Source organism: Lipophrys pholis (assembly GCF_963383615.2).
Source record: "Lipophrys pholis genome assembly, chromosome: 3".
Taxonomy (NCBI): Eukaryota; Metazoa; Chordata; class Actinopteri; order Blenniiformes; family Blenniidae; genus Lipophrys; species Lipophrys pholis.
In genome coordinates this window covers 16,114,953-16,128,018 of record NC_137627.1, presented here as the reverse complement: position 1 = coordinate 16,128,018, position 13,066 = coordinate 16,114,953, and the positions used below count along the sequence as shown (strand labels likewise).

At 44.8% G+C, this 13,066-nt stretch overlaps 1 protein-coding gene across 2 annotated transcripts in view; it reads left to right on the top strand.

Annotated features, from left to right (window-relative positions):
• sik2b (salt-inducible kinase 2b) overlaps nt 1-1,818 on the top strand; it is a 50,946-nt gene extending 49,128 nt beyond the window's left edge. The window contains exons 14-15 of one of the 2 annotated variants that reach the window (XM_080459519.1): nt 46-134; nt 1,103-1,818. In XM_080459519.1, the coding sequence (XP_080315645.1) occupies nt 46-134; nt 1,103-1,712 (699 nt within the window). In that variant the 3' untranslated portion in view covers nt 1,713-1,818. Of the gene's footprint in view, nt 1-42; nt 135-1,102 lie in introns of both variants that reach the window. The other variant, XM_080459518.1, reaches the window with a different exon arrangement.
• Nucleotides 1,819-13,066: the final 11,248 nt, after the last annotated feature.

The following is a 13,066-nucleotide window of genomic DNA, read 5'->3' as shown; positions in this document are numbered from 1 at the left end:
TTATCCTGCACAGTCATTAGTGACGCTCTCTCTTCTGCCCAGAAGGCCAACGTCTTGGCAAACAGTCCTGCTAGCTGCCAACTTTTCTGTAAAGAGACTCCTCGAAGTTTAGAGCAACAGCTGCAGGAACACAGGTAAATCATGCTGCACATCAATGCTTGTTTTTACCTCTTCATTATTGATATTTTCTGTGTTTTTTGGGGGTTTTTTTCTGTTTATTTCACTTCACTGCTTAATAATCCAGAATGAAAGCATCCGCAATCACATCCAAACTAACCGTTTTCTATCGCATGTGCAGACCATGGGGTGAAAGATCACAAGACTCACTGACTCAGTTTTTGTATTTTATTCTGGATCAAGAAAAAAGTAAAAAAAAAAACAAAAAAACTCTTGCAGAACAGATTATATAACGCTTTTCGTTTGAATGTCTTGTAAACAAAAAAACTTTTTATGTAACCATGAAAATCTTGCATTTGGCTCGTCACTAAATAAGAGACTCTTGGTTTGATACAAACTCACAATATATGATTGAACTTGAAAGTTTTGAAAATTCCCCTCGTTTCCTCGTTTTTTTTTGGTTTTTTTTAAGTTTACAGCAATTATTTTCTACTTATAACTGACTTGTAAACGTCACTAAACATGTTGTTACTTTCACAGAACATTTAGCAAAGATGTGTCTGCTCAGTCATGGGCAGTGATTTTGAGAGTTGAGTTGAGTGGAGCCCACGAGGTAAAGTGAAACACCCGAAACGAGGGAAGAGAGAGGAAACATTTGTTGCTGTTTCGGTAATATGCTTTATAGTTTTTATCGCAGAAGGAGACGACATGTCTCTTTTCAGGAGGTAGTTGTTCAAGAAGGAATTCTTCTTGACTTGTAATTTTTGTCCGTTCACACAATTCCTGGATTTAAAAAAGCAAAACACACCGATTTTTCACATCAGCCACAAAATGTTTTACAGAATAAATGACAATAACAGGCCACAAGATGCTGAGGTTTTCCTTTTCCTTTGTATTTTTTATTGTTTGTTTTGCACACAGAAGCTCATGGTCATGATATAAAGTGTTGCGTTGCTCTAAGTGGGTGCTGCTGCTCTGCCCCCAGACTGAACCAGAAGAGGATGTACCTGCAGCAGTCGCAGGGCCTGGGGCTGCAGACCTACTTCAACCAGATGCAGATAGCTGAAGGATCCTACCCGACAGGAAACCCCGCTCTGGACCCGTCGGCGTTGCAGAGTTCCCCTCAGGGTCCCCCCATGCCATCCCCCCACCAGCCCCTGCCCCCGCAGCAGGGCAGCCCTCAGGCCTCCCCGCCCTTCAGCCACAGCCTGAGCCCGTTGATGGAGCCGGGCGAGGGCCTGGTTTACGACCCCTACCTGAGCCATCACCACTACACCCAACACCTGCCTCCGGGGTCTCACCTCCACCACCAACTCCACCACCCCCAGCCTCACGACGCCTCCGCTGGCGGCCTGGGCTACGGCTACCCGGCGGGTTGCGAGCAGCAGGTGCTGGGCCCTTCCACTGAGCCATACGAGTTCTCGCTGGACCCCACCTCGCTCCCTCAGGTGGCTGCAGGCGAGGCTACAGCCGGAGCGCTGATTGGACCGGGGCAGCCGGACGGCCTGGTCCTGCCCGAGCTGCAGGGCTCCCTCCTGGACAGTGAGATGATGGAGACGGTAGACTCGCAGCATGGCTTTGTACTGGTCAACTGAAGCCAGCGGGGAGCTGGATAGCATTCAGTATTAAGCAATGAGAACCTCCACAGCATTAAGAGCTGAGAGAACGGAGATCTAAGCGGAGGCCCTAAGCGTAGCAACAGGGGAAGGAAGTGTTAATTCTTGTACAACTAATACAAACTTGATCTCTTAGTTGTGACGAACCTCAAACTTTCTACCAAAACCCTTCCTCAACCTACCTCCCTTTCTCCCTCTACTCCTCTGTTCTCGTTCTCATCGGCCTCGCCGGGCTGGAACAGGTCCGACACGTGGCGCAGCGTCACCTCGGGTCTTTGGCGAGGCCGCCGCCGCCGTCACGTACGCTGAGCCACCTGTGAAGACTGTGCCGTGTAGCGCCAGCGAGGAGTGGGGTGGTGCTGCACATCTGGCTCGTGGTTTGAAACGGAGCTCATTTAGGATTGATGGAGTGGCAACCAGAAGCACAAATGGCTGGCAGTGCTTTTTGTATTTAAAATAGGACACCACTGAGAACAATAGACTGGTTGCCCAGACACTTCTTTCTTTTTTTCAAAAAGATTCCAGTAGATGAGAAAAGCGATTTTCTTTTTTTTGGGGGGGGATTGTTTTCTTATGGGGGAGATAGCCCTCATTTATCACGGTACCATGAATAGCGCCACAACTTCAAATGTTAAATGTGCTTTATTTTCAGTGATTGCAGATGCTATTGAGACACTAACGTGCAGAGTCCAGTGCGGCCGTCATGCCTACGTTTTAACACTATCACTTACACTATTCCTTCAACATACCAGAGTTTACTTCTGCCTTTTTCTTTAAACACCTCAGACATGCTACTCTTGTGTCTTTACCAGCGAAGAAACTCCTCAAGCTTCTTTTTTCTTTTTTTTTTTAGTTTGATCCACGAGGATATCAGCTATGTGACATTGATATGATTTCTTTTTGTAAATTCTAACTACTGAACCTGATTTCTTACACTACTGAACTGCTTCTTCGCCGCCTTTCCATTTGACAGTGCACGGATTTACAGGTGTCATTACTCTCAGAAACAATGAAGTCAGTCCACGGGGGGGTGGGGGTGGGGGTGGGGGTGGGGGTGTTTGCAGGTGAAGCGGCCACATTTAACAGTTGAAATGCAGACGGTGCGTTTTTCCTGATAAATGAGGGCTGATTGTTATTAACACGCTGGGTTGAGAAAGTCGCGGTGTTTAATAATAACTCATTGTTGTTCTATTTTTGTGGCAATACTGAAGCAATATTAATCCTTGACGTGGAGGGATTACGTATGACGAGCGCCACCTGTACGGCCACACCGATTGGCTCCCGGGGACCCCGAGACGTCAGCAGGGACATGACTTGAGCGGATGATGTAACCAAGAGATAATCTCTCACCCTTTGTTTTGCCCTGGACGTGCAGGGATTGACATGGAGACGGCTGTATGGATGGTACTGTGCAAAACTTTCAAGCATGAAAAGTCAAGCGGGGTTGGCTTTCACTGATGAAACCATGAGGGTTTTTTTTTATTTTTTTTTTTAAATGACACGTGCATCATCTCTGTCTTTAAAACGGCAGCGGTGCTCCCTGGTACTCTTACACACAGTGTTCTCGAGGTACTTTAAGGTAGTTTTGGCTTGTTGCAAGCAGAAGCTTCAGACTCTTCAGGTAACGTCAGACTGACTCCATGACAGCGATGGCAGCCGCAGCGCTACAGAACCGATGTGGGACCCATCGGCTGCTCTCATCCTGGCAAATCTAAAACAAAAAGTCATAAGAATCAAAGCTATATAAGAATATTTTACTATTTCATGAGATCCCTTGAAAGACCTGACAAGCTGGTCTTATTTTAGGATTTAGCTGTACATTTCAGATGAACATCCCATTTTCATAAAACTTTTGCACAGTAAGTGTGTGTGTGTGGGGGGGGGTGCGTGTGTGTCATTGACGTCTCCATTCAGAATAACTGCTCTCTCTCTCTCTCTCTCTCTGCAGTTGTAGCTTTCCCATGAATTCTGGTTCACATCCTCGAAGCTCCAGTCATGTCTCTGTCTTGTTTTAACGATGTGTTGTATTTTATCACAACGAGATGACCCCCCTCGTGGCGTCCCCGCGTCCGATTTCACTGAAGAATGTTTCCTCTCTGACGTTGAGGCTGCCGTGAGGCGAAGGCCAGCAGGACATCGAGTCACCTCACACTGGATTTCCACCGTTGGCTCACCAGACACTCTGACCGACAGCCGGCCGGCAACCAGACGAGAGATCTCTTCCTTTACAGCACTTATAGACTGCCGTTCAATCGACCTGGCGCACACAGATGGATCCCCTCTGACAGATAATCTCACAATAACGAGACTGGACAAACAGGATGATGAACATCACAGGGTTGAGATCACTGGACTGTAGCCATCTGCGGGACCGTGTGACCTTCACTGGTCGTGGGTTCAACTGCAGAGGCGTTTGTGCAGATTAACCCTCACATCTTAATCATGCTCTAGAAGAAGTTGAGGCGGATTTGACCAGGAGTGTGTGTGTGTGTGTGTGTGTGTGTGTGTGTGAGTGTGTGTGTGTGTGTGTGTGTATGTATAGTGGCAATTAAGTCAGTAGTGATGGTAAGAAATTGTGGACCAACTTGTGGTTGCAGTCCTGTGCAAAACTTCATGGCAAAATCCCCCTACAAATGTGTTTTTTGTTGTTGTTTTTTTTCCTCCTTGGACTGTTTCACTGCAATCAAACTAAATTCATCTTCAGAAATGCTCCCAGCCCTGATGGGAGAAACACACAGCACCAACCGCTGCTCCGCCGCGCCGCCTCGGAAAACCGTCGACAACCCCGACAATGAAAATAGTCGGGAGAGCAATTCCACCTGCTATTGGCAGCCGACGGCGTACGGACAATGTTCGCACGTTTTCACGTCAGTCACCTTTTCACTCTTGACATTTCCCAGTCACTCAGGCAGAGATACTAATAAAGCCCGACAACAATAGACTCAGTAGACCAGAGGGCAGCGCCGCCGCCAGAACATGCAGCAGAACAGGTCCTGCACCCGCCTTATTAGATCCGCCCTCCCTTTTGCAAACCACCGCTCATGTGATCACACGCTCGGGTTTTAACGAGAGAAATCGGCTCGCGCCTGGGTAACACGCAGGCCGAGCTACAACGCCGATTTCAACGTTTCCATTCATTAAAACCTGCATGTGTTTAGAAATGCGGCTACTTTTACACTTCTGGGGAGTAAAAACGGCGGTAGCTCAAAATATGAGAGTAATGAATCATGTTTGTTTGTTGAAGTGAATTTTAAGAGGTTGACTTGTTGACTGAAGAGTTTTTAATCTCCCTGCACATGAAATACTGTTAACAGAAATCTGGTTTTTAGAGCATTAAATTATCCTGGCTGATGGTTTAAAAGAAGAAGAAAAAAAGAGCATTATTACACGGTGGGTTTTGCCTTGAAGTGAATATTTTTGATGATTGTTTTCCTTCCCTCGATCCACGGTCACGGCTGAACTGTGGAAGTTGAATACTGGAGCACTTTGACAAAAACGAGGGGAAGGAGGGATGTTGTCGGAGAGGAGGAGGAGGTGGGGAAAGGTTCGTATTGCTCTGCCGCTTCCTGGCAGATGAAGCGAGCCGTTAATCTGTAGGAAACACCTTCCTCCTCCCTCTTCCCCACCAATAATGGACACAAAACAAATTTCTTTCAAAGAAAGACCAGACGTAGTCACACTTTATTTGATTGTTGATTTTAGTCAGAAAGAGCAACACTTCTCAGTTTATGATGAGTGTTTTGTACAGTTTGGTTTTTTTTTTTTTTTGAAGGGGTGGGGGGGGGGGGGGGGTGTATTGAATCTGCAGTGCGCTCTGCTCGCACTGAGGTGAATTTTGTGTTGAATAGTGTTCAGTGTGCCTTTTACTTTTCATATTTTCCCTCTAAATTAAGATTTCTTTTTTTTTTCTTTTTTTTTTGAATAGCACTGTTGTTTTCTGGTTGGACCCTTTTTATCATTTATTTTTGATTACTTCTGTCTTTTTCTGTATATTTTCTCTCTATAAAAGTAAGTAGAGCCAGGTTTTACAAAGGTACAAAACCAAAGTCCCTCAGAAGTTCCCCTGTACGACCCACCGTGTGGAGTTTTGGAGCTTCTTTGTCAGCTTCTGTACCGTGCTTCTTCTTTTTTTTTTTTTTTTTTTTTTTTTTTTCACTCACTCACTCTCTCTCTCTCGTTGGTCAATCAGTGTATGCCATTTAAAAGTATTATAGCAATATTTCTCTAGTTCAAGACTAAACTCATGAAGATTCTAGTGGACGTGTTTCCAAGTATCATAATTTCACCTCCTGCTGAGAAAAAAAAGAAAAAAAAGAATCTATCAATAGAAAATCCAGTTTTATATTTACCTTCATTGATGTTGACCACACATAAGCTAACTTGCTGTTGAGATTAAAAAAAGGTTTATTGAACAGAGTAACAATGTGTGTGTGTTTTCTTTTGTGTGTGTGTGTGTGTGAGTCACAGGCACGCTGTGTTCATACCAGCTGGGAAAGTTACCAGTTGGGAAAATCCCATTTTCAAGTTGGGAGTGTTCACGTGACATCAAGAAAAATGGCGGACGACAGATAAAGACCAACGTCTAACTGATGCCACTTTTAACTTTTTTTTTTTTTTTTATTGTCGATATGAATATGTAGCATTTAGTCGCATTAACTTCTTTCAGTCAATAATCCAGATAAGAAACTGGTGTAACTTGTTGAGCAGCAGGCGAAGTGCAGGAATTCACAGATCAAAAAAATGCGAGCACATTTCCGAAAACCACCGATGTCGGATGCAAACTCCCCACAACTCCCCCCGTTCACACACATTTATTTGCCACCTCCCACGGGTTACTGATGAGCGCACCATCGAGCCGCCTTCCGGATGTTCTACTTCGCCGGAGCGCTGCACGTTGTGAAACTATTAAATGGTGTCAAATAAAAATACTTCTTGTGCTCACTCTTTCTGAGAATAAATAAAAAGTTTAAAAAAAAACCATTCGGCATCAGTTCAATCGCAGAGTTGCGTAGCTTGCGGCTCTTTCTCGATGTTGTCACACTTTGGCATTGGACGTTTTGCACACATTGCTTTTATTTGGAAGCAGATTGGAGGGAAACAACAAGCGAGTTGTTTAAACGCCAAACACATTTTGGTTTTGTGCTTCTACTTTCCACTCAACTTTTGTCCCGGTGACCTTTTGTCCCGGTTTGTTGTGTACACCTGGACGTCATCATGTCACTTATTTCAACTGTGATTCCAGTTCGTTCCGATCCGTGACAGCGATTGCCGATACACGGCATGTTGATATGAAACTTTGCCAAAGTGTTTATTTCCTGATTGAAATCATTACATCTGACTCAAACTGTTATGTCATGTGTGTGATTTCACTCTCTTATTGACGGCTGTAACTACTTTGTGGTGCACTTTGAAGAGTTCTGAGATGTTGACAGAATTTGGTTTTAAAAAAAAAAAAAAGAAAGGCCACAGTCGTCCCCGGCTCTACGATTTTATGAGGAGAAGTGTTGGTCTAGGCTCCCAGTATCCTCCGCACTTTCTGCTCTGCTGCCCGCTCCGGCTAATCCAACGGTCCCGCAGCTTCACACGGCGGCCCGGTGATGGAGCCCCCGGGTGGGGTGGTGTAGGCGTGGGTTAATGGCCTGGAAAAATGAATCACGCCGAGACCCCCACGTGAACTGTGGAGTCAGAGTCGGACCTGAAGTGTTTCGGCTCCGGCTGAAGAACCCCGAGTGGAGCGGCGGGCCCAGAACTGCCACATCAGTGAAATTATTATACTCGTAACACCTTCACCCCTAATACCTACTCAAGTTTAGCCGAGACGCTCTCGCGGCTTTATCTACCACACGAAAGACCCAATAATAGTAAAAACAAGACAAGGACGTGCACTGGGAAGGATTATTGGAATTATTCTTGCCACATGTCATAGGCCATAAGTGAGGCTGCCTGCAACCGCTCTGCTCCTCAGTCACGGTGGATTAAATAAAGATCTGCAGTGCGAAGGGCTCCATTTGAAGTTGGAGAGTTTTCACTCTGTTCAAGTCTTAAACTTAATCCCAAGATCTCATTTAATGACACAGAAAACCTGGACGGAATCACCGAAAGACAGGAAGGCAGCACCGACAAACACGTGGTTCATTTATTGATGAAAGTCCCATTAAAAAAGGGAATCCAGAAACATCAGGGGGGGGGGGGGGGCACCGTGTTTAAATCGCTCACATGTGTTGCAGTTGAGAGTCGATTCCTCCCATGCAGGACGACATGAAAGTTGTTGTTACTTACCACCGAGCGGCGGGCTGGCTCTGCTGACGCTTGTGTTTTTTATTTGCCCGAGTTTGGAGATTTGTCTGGGAGTTTCCTCCTCAGTCATGGCCGGTTCGGACCCCTTAGGGCACCCTGGGGCAAAAACTGCTCGGCTGTTTGTGGTAACAAGGCCCCTTTACAAGGCAGGCAATAATGCAGGATGCGCATCAATCAACCGCAGCTCCTTCCCAAACCACTGTGCAATTAGTCAAATTAATACTAACTAAGTAATACTACAATGAATTTGAAGACGTAAGGGGGGTGGTCGGGTGGATGGTTGTGTGTGTTCCCCCCCCACCGCCTCAACTGCACCGCAAAACAAGAGAAGAGGGTTTTCACACTTCGCACTGATTCATGTTACAAAATGAATCATGAATTTACAAGAGCTGCTGTCGCTTTCAAAGTCAAAACACCTTTAATGTCATTACACAACGAGGCCCGTGTTGCCCCCCCCCGTTATGAATATAACACATAAATATCATACACAGTAGTAAATGTCCAAACATGGGAATGTGCAGGGGGACATGTTCTACCTGTGCCTTGCTCAACTTGAGCTTTCCGCATGCTGGTAGTTTATCCCACCTGCTTTGTTGCTGTGTCTCCTCATCCCGGCCTTCATCAGTGTCTTTCAAGAATAACACCATCTATTAATGTTTTCCACCTCTTTCTAATTGATGCAATTCTCACTGAACTTAAAGACTCGATCGTCAGACTGACTCACTGCGCTGAAACCCTACATCAATACAATTAAAAAAAAAAAAATTGAGTGAGTAGTCACTTCTATTTTGGTAGCAAGTACAATAACTCCAACCGTTTACTGTAATAACACTTTTTATTTTCAGTAGGTTATGCAACCTCTACCGCAAGTGTTCATTTGGTGTGAATCAACATTTTAAGTGGTTAAAAAAAAAAAAAAAAAAAAAAAGCTGAGTCAGGCAGACTCAGGAACTTTAACAGTTTGAACATAATATTCTTCATTTAAGGAACTTACATTTATTTCGAGGTGGCAAGAGGAAGCTGACAGGCTTATTTTTTTGGTTCAAATGAGTACATTTCTCTAACACCGGCGCTGTGGAATCGTGGCGAGGCTTTCATTGACGCCAGTTCAGCAAAGTTGCCACAGTATTTTTTTTGCTGCGTCAAACATGACGGTCCTCGTGGACGCCGTCATGCGGGCCACTTCATTTGAAATGTCATCAGATCGTACCAGAAGGTCAAAAAAAAAAACCACCACCAGGAGAAACCCTCCCATCAAAGATAACGTGACTGTGAAACGTCTCCCCCATGTACTGGATAAGAATGGACGGAGAAGATAGCGGCGTAGCGGTTCGGCACTCTCACTTCCCGTATCAGGTGAAATTGGAGATTTTGAACTGGCGTGAACGTGAGAGTGTGTGTGGTTCGCCGTCTCTGTGTTTGAATCGATCTGAAGGAGAGCAGAAATATTCATGCTTGTGATTATAAGTAATTATACGGCTTCTTTTTGAGAAGCAGCTGGTGAAATAAATCCCATTTTCTGCTCTGACAATGGAATTTAATTGCTATAAATAACAACACTCTGCTGTAATCACACAAAGACCCAACATGATCCAGGAGGGACGGAAAATAGTTGCCATAAACCAACAGCTTTGAGTTGTACAAACAGGAAAACAAGAGCTTTTAGGCGCGGCACTATGGAAATGACTTTGTAAAAAAAAAAAATAAAAAGAGCAGATGAAACAAAAAACATCATTTTTTTTCTGTCAAGGAGTTTCAGCAAGGCCACGTAGAAAACGCCATTGCTTTCCCAACAAAAACAATCAGCTGGGATCACAACCCTAATCTGGATTAGAACGGTACAGAACGTGGCGTTTTGCCTTTTTGCAGCTGCTAATGGTGAATTAAAGTTTTAAAATCAATTTCTATCACACCGCTAAAGCAGGAACGGTCCGTTTGATTCAGAAGAGCTGACCGTTCTTTAAAAAGTCCGATTCCCAGCGTTACACAGACGGATTCCCCGTCTTCAGAACAACCAGCTGTTTTAGCAGGAAGGAGGAGGACCATGAATAATCCATCAGCACTGACAGGAACTGAAGGCCTGACAGGCGGCTCTCGTATCACATTCAGTCCACCTTCAATATCTACCGGACTACCTGAAAGTCAAACACCTTTTTCTGATTGTAGAATGCGGCTAAAGGGAGGCCTGCCCGGAGGCCGGCGCTCTGACTGGCTGACGTCGAGTCTCAGCCTGTAAACAACATTTGAGCACACAGTTCTACTCCAAGGAGTTCTGGAGGCTGTCTGAGAGCAGAGGTTTGTCCCTCCTGTGTGGAAAAGACCGTGGAGAGAGAAAACGTCAATCCGATCAGACCACTGACACACAGAACGCTTAATACACCCACTAATACTCCACTGGAGGTGGAGGAGGTGGAGGAGGAGGAGGGTTAGCTGAGCCACAAGTCTGAAACATGGCCCGTGTTCAGGTTTCACTCCTGCATTTTGCATCTGTCGCCTTTAATGCAAAGTGGCTCTGAGGAAGGAGCTGCTGGCGTTAAAGGTGCAGCATGAAGACTTTGCTTAATGACACTTTTGTGCATTAGGGGGCAATAGTGAGTCAGTGGAGGACACAGTCTGTCTTCTGCTCTTTGGAATTGCCATCAGTTTCAGAAGTCTTTTTTTTTTTTTTAGTAAGTTAAGTAATTAAGTCGTCTGTTGTGCTTTTAATCCATCTGTTTCTTATTGGACGGAGGACAGACGAGATCAGGGCTCTGCAATCTGCGACTCTGGAGCCCCATGTGGCCACTCCGTCCCTCCTGAAACATTCAGGATATCTTATGTACATTTCTTGTTTTATGTGGCTGCCACACTATTCTTTGGAAATGGTTTAATCTCCAGGCTAAAAACAGCTGGAACAGCTGGGATTGCTAAAAATGGATAAAATAACAAACAAAAAAATGTAAACAGCCAAAAGAGCTCAAATGTTGATGTATAATTACTTCTAACAGTCCAAAAAGGATCAAATTGATAATATAGCTAAAGCGGTTATTTTTCGTAGTGGTACAATCCCTCCAATAAATTATAGGATTTGTAATCTTTAATCATATGTCAGTATCTTGTATTATCGGCATTCTGGTTTCCTTTGGGGGGTTTTCAACATCTCACAATAACAATCGTGTGTTATTTAGAAAGAACACGTTGAATAATGCTGAAGTTATTTTGCGCATCTTGTATTCGCGACTATTCGCGACTACTTATTTAGCATTGAGGCTAAATACTTGCTTCAGTGATCTAGAAATTCTTTTGTATTTTGTAAACCGACTTCATCTGCACCTCCATCAACCTGCTGTTCTTTCCACATGGGGGGGTTTGTTGTTTTCATTTTGTGAATCATTGTGACTGAGGGCAAGATACAATTCAATGTAAGTCCAAATTTTTACTTTCTTTAAATGTTTTTTTTGTTGTTGAAAAATATGATACACTGCACCTTTAAATAAGGTCTTTCCATGAGCGATGCCTGTAAAATCACAGGCTACAAAAAATAAAATCTGTTTTCAAATCCTGCTCTGCTATGATTATATATAACAAAGCTGTACGAAATAGAAAACACACTTTAATGCACTTGAATGACACGTTTTGAAAGTGCAGCCTTTATTGCCTGCATTTCCCAGTGAAAGTGTAGTTATTTATAGGATGCGTTCACATCCCGAACACTATTGACACCTCCAGCACGCTGTCAGTCACCGACACTCCCGGGGCTAGAAAAAGCTGATATGGACAGACAATGGGTAATCTTCTCTATCTTCCTTCTCCGGGAAAATATCACAATATCAGGGGCCTATTCACTCATCAGGCCAAAGTATACTGTAATGACATCAATGGTTGTCATGACAACAGGAGGAGGGAGGATGACAACATCCTACTGCGTATTTTAGAGCAGGAGATCGCAGCACTGTTCAGGATTAGAGCTGCACAAAAAGGGGTGGGGGGGGGGGGCTGCAAGACAAATGCTGCTCAGAATGCAAAGAGGAGGAAAGATATACACTGAACAAACATGTGAACGCAACACTTTTTTTTTTTTTGCTTAAATTTTTTCCAGGAGCTGAACTCAAAGATCTAAGACTTCAGACATTGTTGACAGATTTGTCTAAATCTGTGTCAGTTGAGGTGGACCTGTGAGGTGGACGGAGACGTGCCCACGGACACAGATTCAGACACTCTTCTGAACAGGATTTGAGAGGAATAGGCGTTTTTATGTACATGGAGAAAGTCTGAGATCTTTGAGTTCAAGCGCATGACAAATAGGAGCAGAAACAAAAGTGCTGCGTTTTATATTTTTCTTCATTTTACTAAAGCTGCACCGTGACTGGTCATCATGAAAAACCCTGCACAGCTCGGTGCAGCAGAGCGGCTGACGTAAACCCTGGAGTTGTGCATGACGTGTGCGAGTGTGTGAGGATATCCAAATATGTCCCTATAAGAAAGCGGCTCTCCACTGAAGGTCAGACTGCTCTCACTGGGATATGTCCCCGATTTCCTGGCCTCTGCATCCACGGTGAACCAACGCATGCTGGCCAGCAGATGGACAGAGTCAGAGCATCCCAGCACAGATGACCCAGTAGTGTTTTAAAAAAAATAAAAAATAAAAAAATCCGGTCCAACAGGCTGGATCTTACTGCCAAGTTTCACACACTTTGAGTGATGTTCCATGTGGTTTTATCAAGAGCTGCTGCATCACTGCAAGCTGGTGGAGGAGAGGAGACGCTGAAGGTGACGTCAAGAAAAAGAACCGGTGTCTGACTGATGTTTGTCATTTGTCACCCCGAGAGCATGTGACCACTCTTTATCCGTGTGTGTGTGCGTGTGTGCGTGTGTGTGTGTGTGTGTGTGTGTGCGTGCGTGCGCGTGCGTGCGTGTGTGTGTGTGTGTGTGTGTGTGTGCTGTGCTGTGCTGTGCTGTGCTGTGCTGTGTGGGGGCTTTGCTTGACTCCTTTCATTATAAATGACAGTCCTGGGAGGCAGCTGCATTGACGTCAGGGCTCTCGGCTCTGTCGAGGG